Consider the following 15,595-nt stretch of genomic DNA (forward strand, 5'->3'; position numbering starts at 1 on the left):
GGGTCCACCTGTGATGTCTAGCAAATGATGATGTGGGGTTTTTAGTGAAAAACTACTGTACCTAAAAAAATTGTTTGGGCCGTCATTTAACATCATTTTGAATTATTGCGTTTTGAGAGTCAGAACGTGTTATTTTTCAGTTGACGGAGCTGTGTGAGGGCTTTTTTTTTTTTTTGGAAACCAGCTGTAATTTTTATTGGTTCCATTTTGGGGTACATGTGATTTTTTTTTTTTAACACTATTTTTATTACATTTTTTGAGAGGCGAGAAAACCAAAAAACAGCAATTCTAGCATGGTTTTGTTGGTTTTGTTTCTTCTTTTTTTACAATGTTCACCATGCAGTATAAACAACATGTTAACTTCATTTTGTTGGTCGATGCGATTACAGCGACACCAAATTTATATCATTTTTTAAAGTTTTACTACTTTCCCACTATAAAAATAGTATTTTCTAAAACAAAATCATGTTTTACTGTCGCCAGTTTCTGACAGCCATAACTTTTTTATTTTTCAGTTGATATCGCTGTGGGAGGGCTTGTTTTTTTGTGTGACACACTGTAGTTTTTGGGGGTACCACTTTTTGATCACTTTTTATAAAAATTTTCATGAGACAAGGTGCCCAAAAAAAGAAATTCTGTCCTTTTTGTTTTTTGTTTTTTTTATAACATATTTTTATTGAATTTTTCCAAAGAAAAACAAATCATACAGTAATGCATTGCCATAATAATAAACATTACAAAAAATGTACAAATGAACATGAGATAGTAAATACTTCCTAACAAAATAGGTTTAATCGTGGATGGTATTCCCCAGATGCTATCAACCCTCCTTCATCTCCTCTGTCCTTCCCATCCTTTAACCCCACATGTCGGGTAGTCCTGTAAACATAGTTACATAAACTCGCGTAACTGCCTAACTAACACATCAAAACAATACAAAAAACAAATAAAAAATTAGAGCATACATAACATCTGGAGCTTCGTGAAGCAGTTCACCCGCTCAGGCAGCTAGTCCGCAAGAAGAAAGAAATCAAAGAGGAGATATACGCTTTACTCCCGTGGTATTTTCAGTGCCCCTAAAGTGCCCTTGAGATCCTCAATCAAGTACCATGGTGTTCCTGTGAATGGGCCTATAATGTCCCTTCGTTCTGTACTAGTGAAATATTTTGTGAGGAAAAGCTTCCATTTCTCAAATAATTTTTTACTCTGCGTGTCTTTATTCTGTAATATGCCAATGCGGTCTAGATAAAACAGTTTCCTCAACCCCTGGACCACCATATTCTGAGTCGGTACTTCAGCTACCAGCCAGTTTTGGAGTATGCATCTCTTTGCCACTATCAGTGTGGCATGAGCCATGGGGGATAAATGTGTCACTTCTGCCTCTTCTAATTCTCCATCATGTTGTATATGGAATAAGACCTCCATTGGAGCTACAGTCCCGTGGAACCTGCCCACCTGCTGCATTAAGGATGTTATCTCCCCCCAGAATGGCTGAATATGTGCACACGCCCAAAGGCCATGATACATGTCCGTCTTTGAGATATTACATCTAGGGCATGACGTTTTCCTATCTGGTTGTGAGGCGGAGGGGGCCAGGGTAAATGCATATATTGCTTGGTGTATAATCTTCAATTGAGTTTCCCTCCAGTTTTCGTTGTGTACGTGCGCCCTGAAATCCACCAGCCCTTTTTCAATATGCCTTTCAATGCCTGGTAAATGAAACAGTTTTTCCCATCTCCCAAAGGCCTGCTCCTGGGACATCTTCAGTAGTAATGGTCTGAGTGTACTATATAATTGGGAAATGGAGTGTCTGTGATTGTCCGTGAACCATGAGTCAAACAGGTTGGGGGGGACCTCATCCGCTACATCCGCAAGTTTAGTTTTACAGTGATTTACTATTTGCATGTATTGTAAGTGCTGATGCCGTGCAAAAACGTATTTATTCTGGAGCTCTTGCAAGGTTAACCACCTCTTATCCTGTGCGTGAAACATATCCCCCAGTGTCGCTACCCCTTTCTCCCTCCATTCTGACATTAGTTTGTTAGATCTTCCTGCTGCAAACTCTGGGTGCTGCCATAAGGGCATATGTTTTGAAATGCGGTAAGAAAGATTATAATGTTTGCGCAGTACCTTCCAGGCAATGATGGTATCTCGTAAAACAGAGATGATTTCTTGACGATCTTTGGGAGACAAGTGAACGTTGTGTGCACCAGAGCCATGAGATCCCAAGGTTTTGCTAGCTGTCTCTCCAATCTAGTGTTGGAGTGGAACTCTGTGTTGTGTTTCCAGTCTAGCAAGTGTCTACTCAGACAGGCCAGGTTATAACCCCGGATGTTAGGGAAATTGACCCCTCCTTCCGCATCATGAGTTTTGTGAGCGCTATTCTCGGTTTCTTTCTCCCCCATATGAATTTGGTAAATGATGAGTTGAGTATATTGATATCTGAGTGCTTGACCAGAAGAGGAATAGTCTGGAGCGGGTAGAGTAATTTCGCAAATCCTGACATTTTGACCAAACAGCTCCTTCCCATAAGTGATAGAGGTAGACTGTGCCATCTCAGAAGATCTGCTTGGATATCCTGTATAAGGGGAGGATAATTTAGATCATATAGGGAGTTGGGTGCTCGACCCACCTTAATACCCAGATAAGTAATGTTTGGCTTTGCCATCTCAACATCCAGGGTGGCTAGGGACCGCCTATATGCTGGGTCCTGTGTTCCCAAATCTAATAACTGGCATTTTAACGTGTTAACTTTGTACCCTGAATAGCTCCCAAAGTCGTTCAATGCCTGAAAGATACGCGAAACATCTTTAAGGGGGTTTGCGAGAAATAACAGGATGTCATCTACAAACAACGTTTCCTTGACCTCCATCTCTCCCACCCTTATGCCTGTATATAGATTGGATGACGCCAAATAACGTGCCAGCGGCTCCAATGCCAGATTGAACAATAGTGGCGATAGCGGACACCCCTGCCTTGTACCTTTACACAGACTGAATGGTTTAGATAGAAAGCCCGGTGTGGAGATTCTAGCCTTAGGGTCTTTGTAAATGTGGTGTAATAAGATCCTGAATGCCCCCGTTATTTCCATCCTATCCAGGACTGCATCCAACCATTTCCATCGGACATTGTCAAAAGCTTTCTCCGCATCTAGTAAAAGTAAAGCCGAATGTTCCTCTGGAAATGGGTTATGCATTACTCTATCTAACACTGCCAGAACCGTCCTAATGTTAGTGACCGCCGACCTACCTTTAATAAAACCTACTTGTTCTGGGGCTATGAGGAACGGCATTATATTCGCTAACCTATCAGCTATGATTTTGGAAAGGAGTTTGGCGTCCACGTTTATGAGCGATATGGGCCTGTATGACCCTGGTAGTAGGGGATCCTTTCCAGGTTTTAGCAATAATTTCACATAAGATGTGTCTGCTGATGGTGGTAGTCCCTCCTCTCCCAGAGCATTGTTAAACAAGGAGACCAAAGTCTCCGTAATCTGTTCCCGCATTACTTTAAAAAATTCGCCGGTCAGCCCATCTGGGCCAGGTGCCTTACTATTTTTTAGGTTTCTTATTGCCTCATCTACCTCCTCCCTTGTGACCCTGGCATTTAGAAGTTGCAACTGTTCCGCGGAAATGACCGGTAAAGTGACCTTGTCTAACAGTGTGTCTGTCAGCGGAAGGGAAGATGTATCAGAGTACAGCTCCTCATAGAATTTGGCCAGGATGGTGTTAATACTAGATGGATCGCATGTTTCTCGCCCATTATGATCCCTCAATTTCGCTATGTGTTGCACTGAGCGTTTTCGTCGAGCCATATTGGCCAAAAGTTTATCCGCCCTATTTCCAAACTTATGTAAAGTAGCTTCAAAGTGTCGAGTATGTAGTGTTTCTTTCTGAGCTGCCCACTCGTCAAAAGATTGTTTTGCCTGAATCCAGGCCTGTCTAGCATCCAATGTAGGGTGTGCCAAGTATGCTGTATAAGTTGCCCTCAGTGTAGCACTAGAGGCATTAAATTTTTGCGTTATTTCCCGTTTTTTGCTGACTGTATATGCCATTATGCTCCCCCTCAGCACTGCCTTGGCCGTATCCCAGAACAGTGAGGGGTCATCTCTGTGTCCTGAATTCGTCGACGTGTATTCTAACCACCACCCTCTTAGCTGTCTCACAAAGGTGTCATCAGTTGCTAAATGAGCCGGGAATCTCCATATGAAGTCTGATCCTCTGGGATATATTTCCTGGAAATCTACCCGTACCGGGGCGTGATCTGAGATCACTAGGTCCCCTATCTCGGCGACCCCCAGCCTCGGTTGTAATGTTGGAGATATTAAAAGGTAGTCTATCCTGGACCAGGACTGTTGAGCGTGGGAGTAATGCGTAAATTCCCGGGCATCCGGGTTACCCCTTCTCCAGGGATCTATTAAGTGTGCTCTTTCCATCAGGGGTCCTAAGACTCGGTCCTGTTTTCTGGGGGCCCTTGTAGGAATGGATTCCGTGCTTTGTGAATTGTGTGTGCGTCTATCCTCCTTGTGATCAGAAACTGAATTAAAATCACCTCCCACTATTTTGTGCTGGGCATTATCTGACAGAAGGGCCCTCTCCAAACCATTGAAAAACGAAATATTATCACTGTTAGGTCCATACACGTTATAAATGCTTAATACCCCGCATGGTGTGCTTAGAGTAATATGGAGCAGTCGCCCTTCCTTATCTGCATCAGTATGAATTACCTCATGTACCAGGTTTCTATTTATTAAAATAAGTACCCCCGCTTTACGGCCACAAGCTGAAGAGCCGTATACTTGGCCCACCCACAATTTTTTCATGCGGTGGAAGTCGCTCTCCTCCAAATGTGTCTCCTGAAGAAGAGCGATGTCTGTATGGAGTTTTTTTAAGTAACGGAGTACCATCATTCTCTTGTTAGGGGACCTGAGCCCCTTTACATTCCATGAGGTCAGCTGCATAAATTGGGCGTTCCGAAAAGGTTCACTATTGACTGGTCATATATATCTATTTCTAGGCAAGAGTGCTTTGCTGCCTTGGTAGCCGCTCGGCGGCGTCTGCTCCAGATTGCTCCCAACATTACAATAACAACATTTACATTTGGTGCCAGAGAATTGGCACAACCTTTAACAACAAAATGCCCATCCAGGAATGTCACCAGCATTTCCTGTGAGACAAACTTTAAATTGGCATACATAACTTCACTTTTTTCTGGTCTGTGACCCCTCCCCCCCCCCTCCCCTTCCCGCCATCTTTTCGTAACATACTGGATCTTCATATTTCAAATTTTAAAATATTAAAATAAGTTGGACTTCCTATACATCACGGGTACAAGTGCTTATGCCTATTATAGCAGGAATTTTGTCGAAATAACATCCCACCAGAACCAATTGCCACATGAATATATAAGGCACAATCAAATGCGCCCATGGAGCCCCTATGAGATACTTATCAGTCCGGGATGGTTGCAAGCCGGTTTTCTGAGCGTTGTCGGTGTGGCGTCTTAGACGATTCTGCCCCGTTGTTGCTTGGGTGAGGAAGTGGAATTGCGGGCGATATCTGACCATGTACAGTCCCTCGGTGGAGAAACTGGTGCACGGGGTCCTTCCCCTCCTGTACCTTGACTCGCCGTCTCCTCTCCCGATTTTTTTTGGCCCCGAAGTCCAGGATTCTTGTCTACATATAATGCCGCCTCCTCAGGATTGTGGAATACCTTGGTGGCGCCATCCGTCTGCATGATCCTCAAGGTGGCCGGATATTGTAGTTGGAATTTGATTTTGCGTTTGTAAAGGGAGGTGCAGACCCCTCCAAATGCTCTCCGACGCCTTGTGACTTCTGCCGAATAATCTGCAAACAGGATGATTTTTGCACCCCTTATATGCAGAGGGGTGTTACGGTTCCGGAAAGTGCGCAGAAGTTCCTCTTTATCATTGTAATCCAAGTAACGCATGATCACCTGGCGCGGTCTGATTTGCGGCTCTCCTTTGGCGTTGGCGCTCGGACCAGGGGGGCCCACTCGGTGCGCCCTTTCCACTCTGCAAGATCTGGTCAGGCCTGGCGCTTCTGGTAACTCCGTCTCGCAGATGCCCTGGAGAAGCTGCGGTCTCATATGCTCAGGCAGTCCTACTATCCGTAGATTATTCCTTCTGGAACGATTCTCAAGATCTTCTAAGCGGTCCCTGAGTTTTGTGTTATCTCGCATTAGGCCTCTAATGCAGGTATGTGCCCCTGCGGATTCATCTTCCATGAGACCAACCCGCTGTTCCAATTCATCTAGTCGATTGCCATGAGATGTCACCTCATTTTGGAGTTTTTGGAGCGTTGTTGTGACTGTGGCTATTAGGGAGTCTCTGATGTCGGTGGCCAGTTGGGTAGCCACCTCAATTGCCAGCTTCCGATAATCAATCTGAGACTCAGTCATTACCGACGGCGATAACATTTCCCTCTGTATTTCTGGGCTCTGAGACCGGCTCTGTGAAAGTGATGGCTGCAGAGGCACCGCCATCTTGGATGGCGCCTCACCTCGTGTGCTGTGTTCGGCCGGGCAGGAGATCTCTCTGCTGCCGCTCCGGAGGAGATATCTCTCCATAAACCGCCCGGTTCTTGTCACCCAACTCTCCTCCAAACGCCGGGGTGGTTATATCCTGCGGGTGTGTGGCGTCGATGGGTTAGGGGATCAGGGCTTCAGGAGCTCATGCAACTCCGTCCTCACATCCCAGCGCCGGAACCGGAAGTCCCTTTTGTTTTGTATTACATTTTTTTACGGTGTTCACCGTGCGGTAAAAATAACGTGATATTTTTATAGTTCAGGCCGTTCCGAATGTGGCGATACCTATTATGTATCTTTTTTTTTTTTATTCATTTATAAAGGACTTATTCAGGGAAACAGGGCGATTTATTGTTTTTATTATCTAAAACTTTTTATTTATTTAACGGCGGCGATCGGCGGTATATTACAGCTGACACCCACAAAATTTTTCCCTACCCCTGGGTTGAACTTGATGGCCATGTGTCTTTTTTCAGCCGTACTAACTATGTAACTATATAAAGATGAAGCAAGCACATCTCCTGTGCTCGCTTTATCTTCATGACGGGTCTGGTACATCGGATTGCGGTAATGTACTTGTTATGCCGACGTACCATTTTGCGGAAAGGGGTTAAATGGTGCCAATAGAAACTACAACTCCTCCCGCAAAAATTGGCTCAGTCCTGAAAGGGTTAAATATGTAACATACCACTTTACAGCATAATCCAAACAAACTTGAAGTTGGTTGCAGAATTGAGGTTGGAATTGCAGGTCTGTGGAGCTCAGAAACAAGTGAAGAGGTGTGATAATCTGTTGGTAGTAGTGGCGGGAGCAGGAAGAAGTGAGGATGATTTCTCTTGTGTAAGCATTTCAAACAATGGGAGCATTGTACTGTATTGTCACACTGCCTGGTGTCTCACAGTCAAGGCTTATTTCACATCTGCATCAGGGTTCCGTCAGACCTTTCTGTCAGGGAGTCCCTACGCTATTGATTCCACCGAAAAAACGGAAACCTTACGGAACGGAGACGAATCATTAGCAACGGAAGCCTTATTATTCAAATTGGTTTCCGTTCATGGGATCCCCTCACGGAAAGGTCTGACGAAACCCATGAACGGAACCCCAACCCAGATGTGAACAAAGCCTAATACAGTCATCCGCCAATCAGAATGTAGTACAGCTGACTGCCCAGTGGTCCAGGCACTCTCTCCCCTGTTTCAAATGTTTATCCAGAGCATAAACAGAAAGGTGTTAGTGAACCAGAGCAGCATCAGCGAGGGAAAGGTGAAGATTTATGAAGGCAAGTTTATTGAGAATTTTATTGTTTTATCAATTTAGGCTAAAAAGTATTTATTTAATTTGCATATAGTTGTAACTAAAGGTCACTGTTGTATTTACTCTTTGAAGCGAATTTGTCATTCTACAATGCCGGTTTAAGGGCAGTATAGAATGGAGACCGGTCCACTGCACTATTAGCCCACACAGCACAAACAGCAGCACATTTGCTGTAGACATGGCAACCATCAATCACTGATGAGAGGGGAGGTAGGAGACGTAGAAGCGCTCCCCTCATGAATACGTCCGCTGTATTCTTTGCTAGCTGGTATTAGCAAATAATGTTGTGCAATTTGAGATAATAGTGCAGTGGACCTTTCCCCATACTAAAGAGATCTGCTTTAAGGATTATGTACTTCAAATTTGTTAATGTAATAATGATATTTCACTCTGTTTCAGTGTTCTCCTAGTAGCCACTGGATTGTCTTTAGCTAATAAAGTGGAATTTCCTGGAGAAGAGTATGCAGAGGGCTATGAGACCATTTCGATAGACCCGTCTAATTTCACAGGACAAAGTGTGCTAATTTTGGGACGTGGAAATTCAGCATTTGAAACTGCTGAAAATATCTTTAGCTCCACTAATTTTATACATATGATTGGACGTTCTAGAGTCAGACTATCCTGGTCCACACACTATGTTGGAGACTTGAGGTAAGTCCATGAAGGATTATAAAACAAAAACCATTGTTGTGAGGGTACAATGAGTAGAAGGTGCCTCTTTAAATGGCAGGCCCACCTTCACATACATTTTATTATTGTTTCAATCCATATAACATGAAAAATGTATCAACTTTGCAAATAGCCTTAATTAAATATCTCCTATCATTTTATGCCTATAGCTTTTATGCAGTCCTTTATGTTTCCATGGTAACGGACTACAAACAAACTCTTTGTAGTCTGATCCTGTTTTCATTGGCACCATTCATTTGTCCCATACAGGGACAGGGAGGGAAGAGAGGGTGATTGCGGATCAGACTACACAGAGTTTGTTTGTTGTCTGGAAACATATAAGTCTGTAAAAAAGCTCTACACACAAAATGATAGGAGATAATTAAGACTATTTGCAAAGTTGCAAATTACAAAAATGGTTGCAAGTGTTGACTTTCCTTTTGACTATGCTATTGTTTTTGTTTTTTTTGCACAATATATGTATTTGCCTCTTTATCTTCTTCAGAGCTATTAACAATGGCCTTTTAGACACATACCAGCTGAAGTCATTAGATGGACTCCTGGAGGGAGATCTCTCTGACTTGGCATTAATCCGGGATGATTCTGGAAAGTTGTATGTTACACACAAGCATTATCTGAAGAGGGACAAAAACCCTCCAAATAATCTCACAATGAAACCTGCTACCATGCTTCTGCAGGATGACTTGGATAACTTTGCAGCTCGCGAACCATATGACCGTGTGATCCGTTGCCTGGGTTGGAAATTTGACTTCTCCATTTTTGATAAGTACTGAATGTTTTGTTCAAATATGCCTAAATAGTGTTTGTATAGTCCACAAATGTTAGAGTTATATAATACACTACTCCTATAGATCCAAATCAATGAGTGTTAAAACCTTCATTATTTTAGGCTATGTTCACATCTGCGTTGCTATTTCAGTTGTTCTGCTCTGTCACAGGAGCAGAAAAACGAAAGTAACAGTAGTGACGGATCCGTCATATGGCAGACACCAACGTCGACCCAACGGAATCTATTGTTTTTAATGGGTTTTGTAAGGTCATGGTGTCCGTGGCATTTTGGACCGGATCTGTGATGGAGGCCCCTAATGGAGCCTTTAACACAGAAGTGAACATAGCCTTACTATGAATTATATTGTTATATTTTAATGTTTATGTTCCTGCTTTCAAACTACAGATCAGCTAGTAAAAAAATTATGTTGCATGTTTACTATCTTCACATAATATGAAATGCACAGTATGTCACCTACTACTATGGTGTTCTTATAGTCTACAATTCCCAAATTCAAAACCATGAAAACACACACTAGTGGGGAATGGGTTTGGGGTCTCCTGGGTATCATGCACCACAGCAGGCACTGATTCCTGGACTCCTATTGCAGATAGAGCAGTGAAGGAATGCTCCTTCTGCAGCCAGTTGTCTTACAACCAGGCAATGATTTGTGATAAGGAGGGGTGAAATGGCTGATATTCTGGTACACATGTAGAATAATTCTTTATGTAGTTCTCAGTTATGAGACATGATAGGGTCGTCAGAAATAAGGATTTTAATGGAGGTCTTCCTAGGATTTTCTTGTGTATTTTTGATTCTTATTGTTCTGTTAAATTATCTGTGTCGGTAAATACTTCATGAAAACCAACAAGGTTGATTCGTAAAGAGCACAAGCACTATTCCTTCTTATAAATTTCCATTTGTTAATGCATTCAAATTTAGATATAGATTGTCTTGTTAATTTTAAATTATAAATTTGCAATTATATGAAAACTTTGTATAATATTGCATTTTGTTTAACCCCCTATTGATCTCCCATACGTCTTTTTTTGCGGCGGTTATTAAGAGTGCTTTTGGCACAGTGCTGTCTTTTTAAGACAGCCAGGCTCATGCTCTTCTGGCCGGGATCAGAGTTACCTCAAATCCCAGTCGTTTATGCGAAACCCTTTAGGCTATGTTCACACGGAGTATTTTGCTGAGTTTTTTGACGGCCCGAAAACGCCTCCCATTGATTTCAATGGGAGGCGTCGGCGTCTTTTTCCCGCGAGCAGTAAAACTGCCTCGCGGGAAAAAGAAGCGACATGCCCTATCTTCGGGCGCTTCCGCCTCTGACCTCCCATTGACTTCAATGGGAAGCAGAGAAAGCGTATTTCGCGCTGTTTTATGCCCGTGGCGCTCAATGGCCGCGGGCAAAAAACGGCGCGAAAATCGGCGTGCAGGGAGAGGAAAATCTGCCTCAAAGTTCCAAACTGAATTTTGAGGCAGATATTCCTCCCCCAAAATACTCCGTGTGAACATAGCCTTAGATGTCACCCCTTCGGCTCCCCCGCTACTCAATCACCGGGTGCTGATGGTTTCCATGGCAGCTGGAGGTTTTGCAAAGTCCCCCAGGCCTGCCATCAGTGTATGCCTACAGTGTTTGCCAGAGGCAGAGTCTAATAGAGTGCCTGTCAGTTTCACACTGACAGGCATAATACACGCCAGTACAGAAGTATTGCATTCTATTATTAAAGCAATCCGACGACTGCATAGTGAAGTTCCATAGTAGGACTAAAAAAGAAGTAAAAAATTGAGTTGAATAAAGTAACTATTAAATATATGAAAAATCCCAAGTAAAAAAAATGAAAACAAAATACAATTATTATGAAAGAAAACAAAAAATATATAATAAAAAAGCTACACATAAATGGTATCGCCATGTCTGAAACAACGTGAACTATAAAACTATTGTGTTAATTGACCTGCTAGGTGAATGACGTATAAATTTAAATAATAGACAATGCCAGAATTTCTGTTTTCTGTTCATCCTGCATTCCAAAAAATGCAATAAAAAGCCGTCAAAAATCGTATTTACCAAAAATGGTACCAATTAAAAATTTGTCCCACAAAAAAAAAAAAGCCCTCAGACGACTATGTTTACGGAAAAATATAAAGCTATGGTTTTTGAAATGTGACTGAAAAAGACCTGAAAAACTGAAAAATTGCTCCATCATTAATGCCTAAAATAGGCTGGTCACTAAAGGGTTGAAAATTAGAAACTGTTTAGTGTGACAAATAGGTACAGTTCTTGTAAAGGATCTGCCAGACACAGCTTCTGTGTCGACGCCCGTGGTTAGTCAGTCTGCATCTGCTCCTAAGTCTGATCGAGTGACCCCTCCTTCTACCAATCAGGCTGGGAGGCTGAGGAGTGGGAGAGCCTATCACAGCCTGGCCAGACGGAGCTAGCTCCCGCCCTCTGTCTATTTATACCTTCACTTCCTGCTTCTCCTTTGCCTGTGATTCTGTCGGTTTCCTGGCTCTGCTGCTGCTGCTGCTTGTACTTTTGTCCTCTGCTCCATATAGACCCTGGCTTACTGACTACTATCCTGCTCTACGTTTGGTACCTCTTACACTCCTGGTTTGACTCAGCTCGTTCACTACTCTCCTGCTCTGTGTTTGGTACCTCGTACACTCCTGGTTTGACTCGGCTCGTTAACTTCTCTTGTTGCTCACGGTATTGCCGTGGGCAACTGCCCCGTTCCCCTAGCTTCTGTGTACCCCTGTCTGTTTGTCTGTCGTGCACATAGTGAGCGTAGGGACCGTCGCCCAGTTGTACGCCATTGCCTAGGACGGGCCTTTGCAAGTAGGCAGGGACTGAGTGGCGGGTAGATTAGGGCTCACCTGTCTGTCTCCCTACCCCGGCATTACAGTTCTCATAATAGATAAGCACAGCTATATTGTAACCTCTGGCACCTTAAAGGGGTTTTCCCATGAAGGACATTTATGACATATCCACAGGATATCAAGAGAAAAATAATTTTTGAAGCAGCACTAATCCCGAATCTGATGCGGTGCACGCTGTCAAGCCAGGCAAACCCACTCCGGCATGATGTAAATTTCAAAAGAAGTAGTAGGACAACAGCACACGTCTTCAAATCTTCAAAGTGGTTTTTATTGTCAAGACATTCACAATCGAAGGCAACGTTTCGACCCATAGTGAGTGAGGGGTCTTTGTCAAGGCTTGTCATAAATGTCAGATAGATGCGGGCCCCACCTCTGGGACCCGGCACCTATCTCTAGAATGGGCCCCATAATCCCTGTTCTAGCTTTTTGTGCTCACGCTGACTGCCGGCCACTTCCTCATTACATGGTTGGGAGTTACAGAAACAGTGTAACTTGCTGAGCTGCACTGTTTTTCTGTAACATTCATAGTATGGAATGGCAGTTACGGAAGTAGCTCAGCGAGTTAGGCAGTTTCCGTACCTCCCGGCCATGTAATCATGAAGTGGCCGGAAGTCCGCGTGAGATATATTTCTGTTCTAGGGATAGGAGCGGGTCCCAGAGGTGGGACCCGCATCTATGACATTTATGACATATCCTGTGGATATGTCATAAATGTCCTTCATGGGAAAACCCCTGTAAGTAAAGTTTAGTATTCTGTTGTCTTAACATATTTTGACTTCAGTCACTATTTTGCAGATCTGTTAGACTAAAGCCGTATTCTGGGCTAAAAAGGAAATACCCCTTGCTGAACCCTAATTATGAAGCAAAGCATAACCGGGGTCTGTTTGTGGTAGGAACAGCCAGTCATGGTATTGACTTTCGCAAATCTGCGGGTGGATTTATTCATGGATTTCGATATACAGGTGAGAAACTTTGCAGTCTCTTCCTTAAATACCCCCAATACAAAAACACACCAAGTGAAAAGGAGATAAACTTACGAGACATTGTAAATATATGTATAATTTTAAATAAAAGTGCTGTTTTGGTGTATATATATTTATGTCCTTATGCAAAATTTTAAACCAGCAATATAAACTTGCATTGGCATTGAAAAAGTACCCATCCTTGACAATGTATCTTTAATGTGGTTGGTTGGGGCAAACATTGTTGTAAATGTTTTCAATATCTACATGTAGACCATTGTAAACTGTTCAATTTATCTTTTTAGTTCGATCTGTACATCGCATGATGGAAAACCGCTACCACAACATTCCCTGGCCATCAACTCATTATTCAATCTCCCAGCTTTTAAATGTATTGCTGAGACGTATAAATGAAGCATCAGGCCTTTACCAGATGTTTGAAGTGCTGGTTGATGTGATTCTCCTTGGAGTGTAAGTCCTTGCTGTACTCACACATGTATGTACCCACAAAATGTTTTACAATTAACCCCTTCCCGCTGCAGCCACTTTAGACTTTCCTGACAGAGCCTCATTTTTCAAATCTGACATGTCACTTTATGTGGTAATAACTTTAGAATGCTTTTACCTATCCAAGCAATTCTGAGATTGTTTTCTCGTGACACATTGGACTTTGTGTTACTGGTAAAAATTTGGTCGATACATTCAGCGTTTATTTGTGAAAAACACCTAAGTTTTGCAAAATATTGCAAAAATTTGCATTTTTATCAATTTAAATGTATCTGCTTGTAAGACAGATAGAAATATCACACAAAATAGTTGCTAATTAACATTTCCCATCTGTCTACTTTAGATTGGCATCGTTTTTTGAATTTCCTTTTATTTTTCTAGGTCGTTACAAGGCTTAGAACTTTAGCAGACATTTCTCACATTTTCTAGACCATTTTAAAAGGCTATTTTTAGAGGGACCAGGTTTGAAGTGGCTTTGAGGGACCCATACTTTACAAACCCTCATAAATCACCCCATTTTAAAAACTGCACCCCTCAAAGTATTCAAAACAGCATTTAGAAAGTTTTTTAACCCTTTAGTAATTTCACAAGACTTAAAGCAAAGTAGGGGTGAAATTTACAAATGTAATTTTTAATCCTGTTTTTTTTTTTTCTGTAACACAGAAGATTTTACCAGAGAAACGCAACTCAATATTTATTGCCCAGATTCTGCAGTTTTTGTAAATATCCCACATGTGGCCCTAGTGTGCTAATTTACTGAAGCACAGGCCTCAGAAGCAATGGAGCATCTAGAGGATTTTGGGGCCTTCTTTTTATTAGATTATATTTTAGGCACCATGTCAGGTTTAAAGAAGTCTTGTGATTCAAAACTAACGAAACACCCCAAAAAAGACTCAATTTTGGAAACTACATCTCACAAGGAATTAATCTAGGGGTGTAGTGAGCATTTTGACCCCACAGGTGTTTCATAGATTTTATTAGAATAAGGACATGAAATATATGAAAAAAAATTTTCCCCAAGAAGATGTTGTTTTAACTAAAAAAAAACAAACAATACAAATAAAACAATCAACAAGAAATAAAGAAGAAAAAGCCCCCCAACATTTGTAAAGCAACTTCTCCAGAGTACTGAAATACCCCACATGTGGTCATAAACCTTTGTTGGGGCACATGATGGGAAGGAGTGCCATTTGGATTTTGGAGCACAGATTTTGCTGGATTGGTTTCTAGGCACCATGTTGCATTTGCAAAGTCCCTGAAGTACCAGTACAGTGAAAACCCCCCAAAGTGACTCCATTTAGGAAACTACACCCCTTGAGGAATTCATCTAGAGGTGTAGTGAGCATTTTGATCCCACAGTTGTTTCATAGTTTTTATTAGAATTGGGCAGTTAAAATAAAAATGTCATTTTTTTTAACAAGACGTAGATTTAGCTCAAAATGTTTTATTTTCATCCATAAATAAAGGTGAAAAACAACCCCAAGATTTGTAAAGCAATTTCTCCCAAGTACAGCAATACCCCATATGTGGTCATAAACTGCTGTTTGGGTACATGGTGGGGCTCAGAACGGAAGTAGCACCTTTTGGCTTTTGAAGTGCAGATTTTGCAGGATTGGTTTCTGGTCGCTATGTCGCATTTGCAAAGCCCCTGTGGGACCAAAACAAGGGAAATCTCCCAGAAGTGACCTCATTTTTTAAACTACACCCCTCAAGGTATTCACCTAGGAGTAGTGAGCAGGTGTTTTCCAGAAATTAGTGTACACTTGATGTTGCAGAGTAAAAATTGCAATTTTTCCATATATATGCCAATATGTGGTGCCCAGCTTGTGCCACCATGAAAAGACAGCTCTCTAATTATTATGCTGTTTTTCCCGGTTTTAGAATCACCCTACATGGCCCTAATCTTTTGCCTGGACATTCGACA

At 42.2% G+C, this 15,595-nt stretch overlaps 1 protein-coding gene and 1 long non-coding RNA gene across 4 annotated transcripts in view; one reads left to right on the forward strand and one right to left on the reverse strand.

The window, feature by feature from the left end:
- The window catches only part of FOXRED2 (FAD dependent oxidoreductase domain containing 2), a 117,071-nt gene that overhangs the window by 39,373 nt on the left and 62,103 nt on the right, over nucleotides 1–15,595 (forward strand). For 2 of the 3 annotated variants that reach the window (XM_075833507.1, XM_075833508.1), the window contains 4 exons: nucleotides 8,260–8,511; nucleotides 9,035–9,316; nucleotides 12,998–13,164; nucleotides 13,470–13,635. In XM_075833507.1, coding sequence (XP_075689622.1) covers nucleotides 8,260–8,511; nucleotides 9,035–9,316; nucleotides 12,998–13,164; nucleotides 13,470–13,635 — 867 coding nt within the window. The remainder of the gene's footprint in view (nucleotides 1–8,259; nucleotides 8,512–9,034; nucleotides 9,317–12,997; nucleotides 13,165–13,469; nucleotides 13,636–15,595) is intronic. The other variant, XM_075833509.1, reaches the window with a different exon arrangement.
- LOC142657949 (uncharacterized) overlaps nucleotides 1–15,595 on the reverse strand; it is a 51,532-nt gene that overhangs the window by 18,329 nt on the left and 17,608 nt on the right. The gene's annotated exons all lie outside the window — the stretch shown is intronic.

This window comes from Rhinoderma darwinii, chromosome 7 (assembly GCF_050947455.1).
Source record: "Rhinoderma darwinii isolate aRhiDar2 chromosome 7, aRhiDar2.hap1, whole genome shotgun sequence".
Classification (NCBI taxonomy): domain Eukaryota; kingdom Metazoa; phylum Chordata; class Amphibia; order Anura; family Rhinodermatidae; genus Rhinoderma; species Rhinoderma darwinii.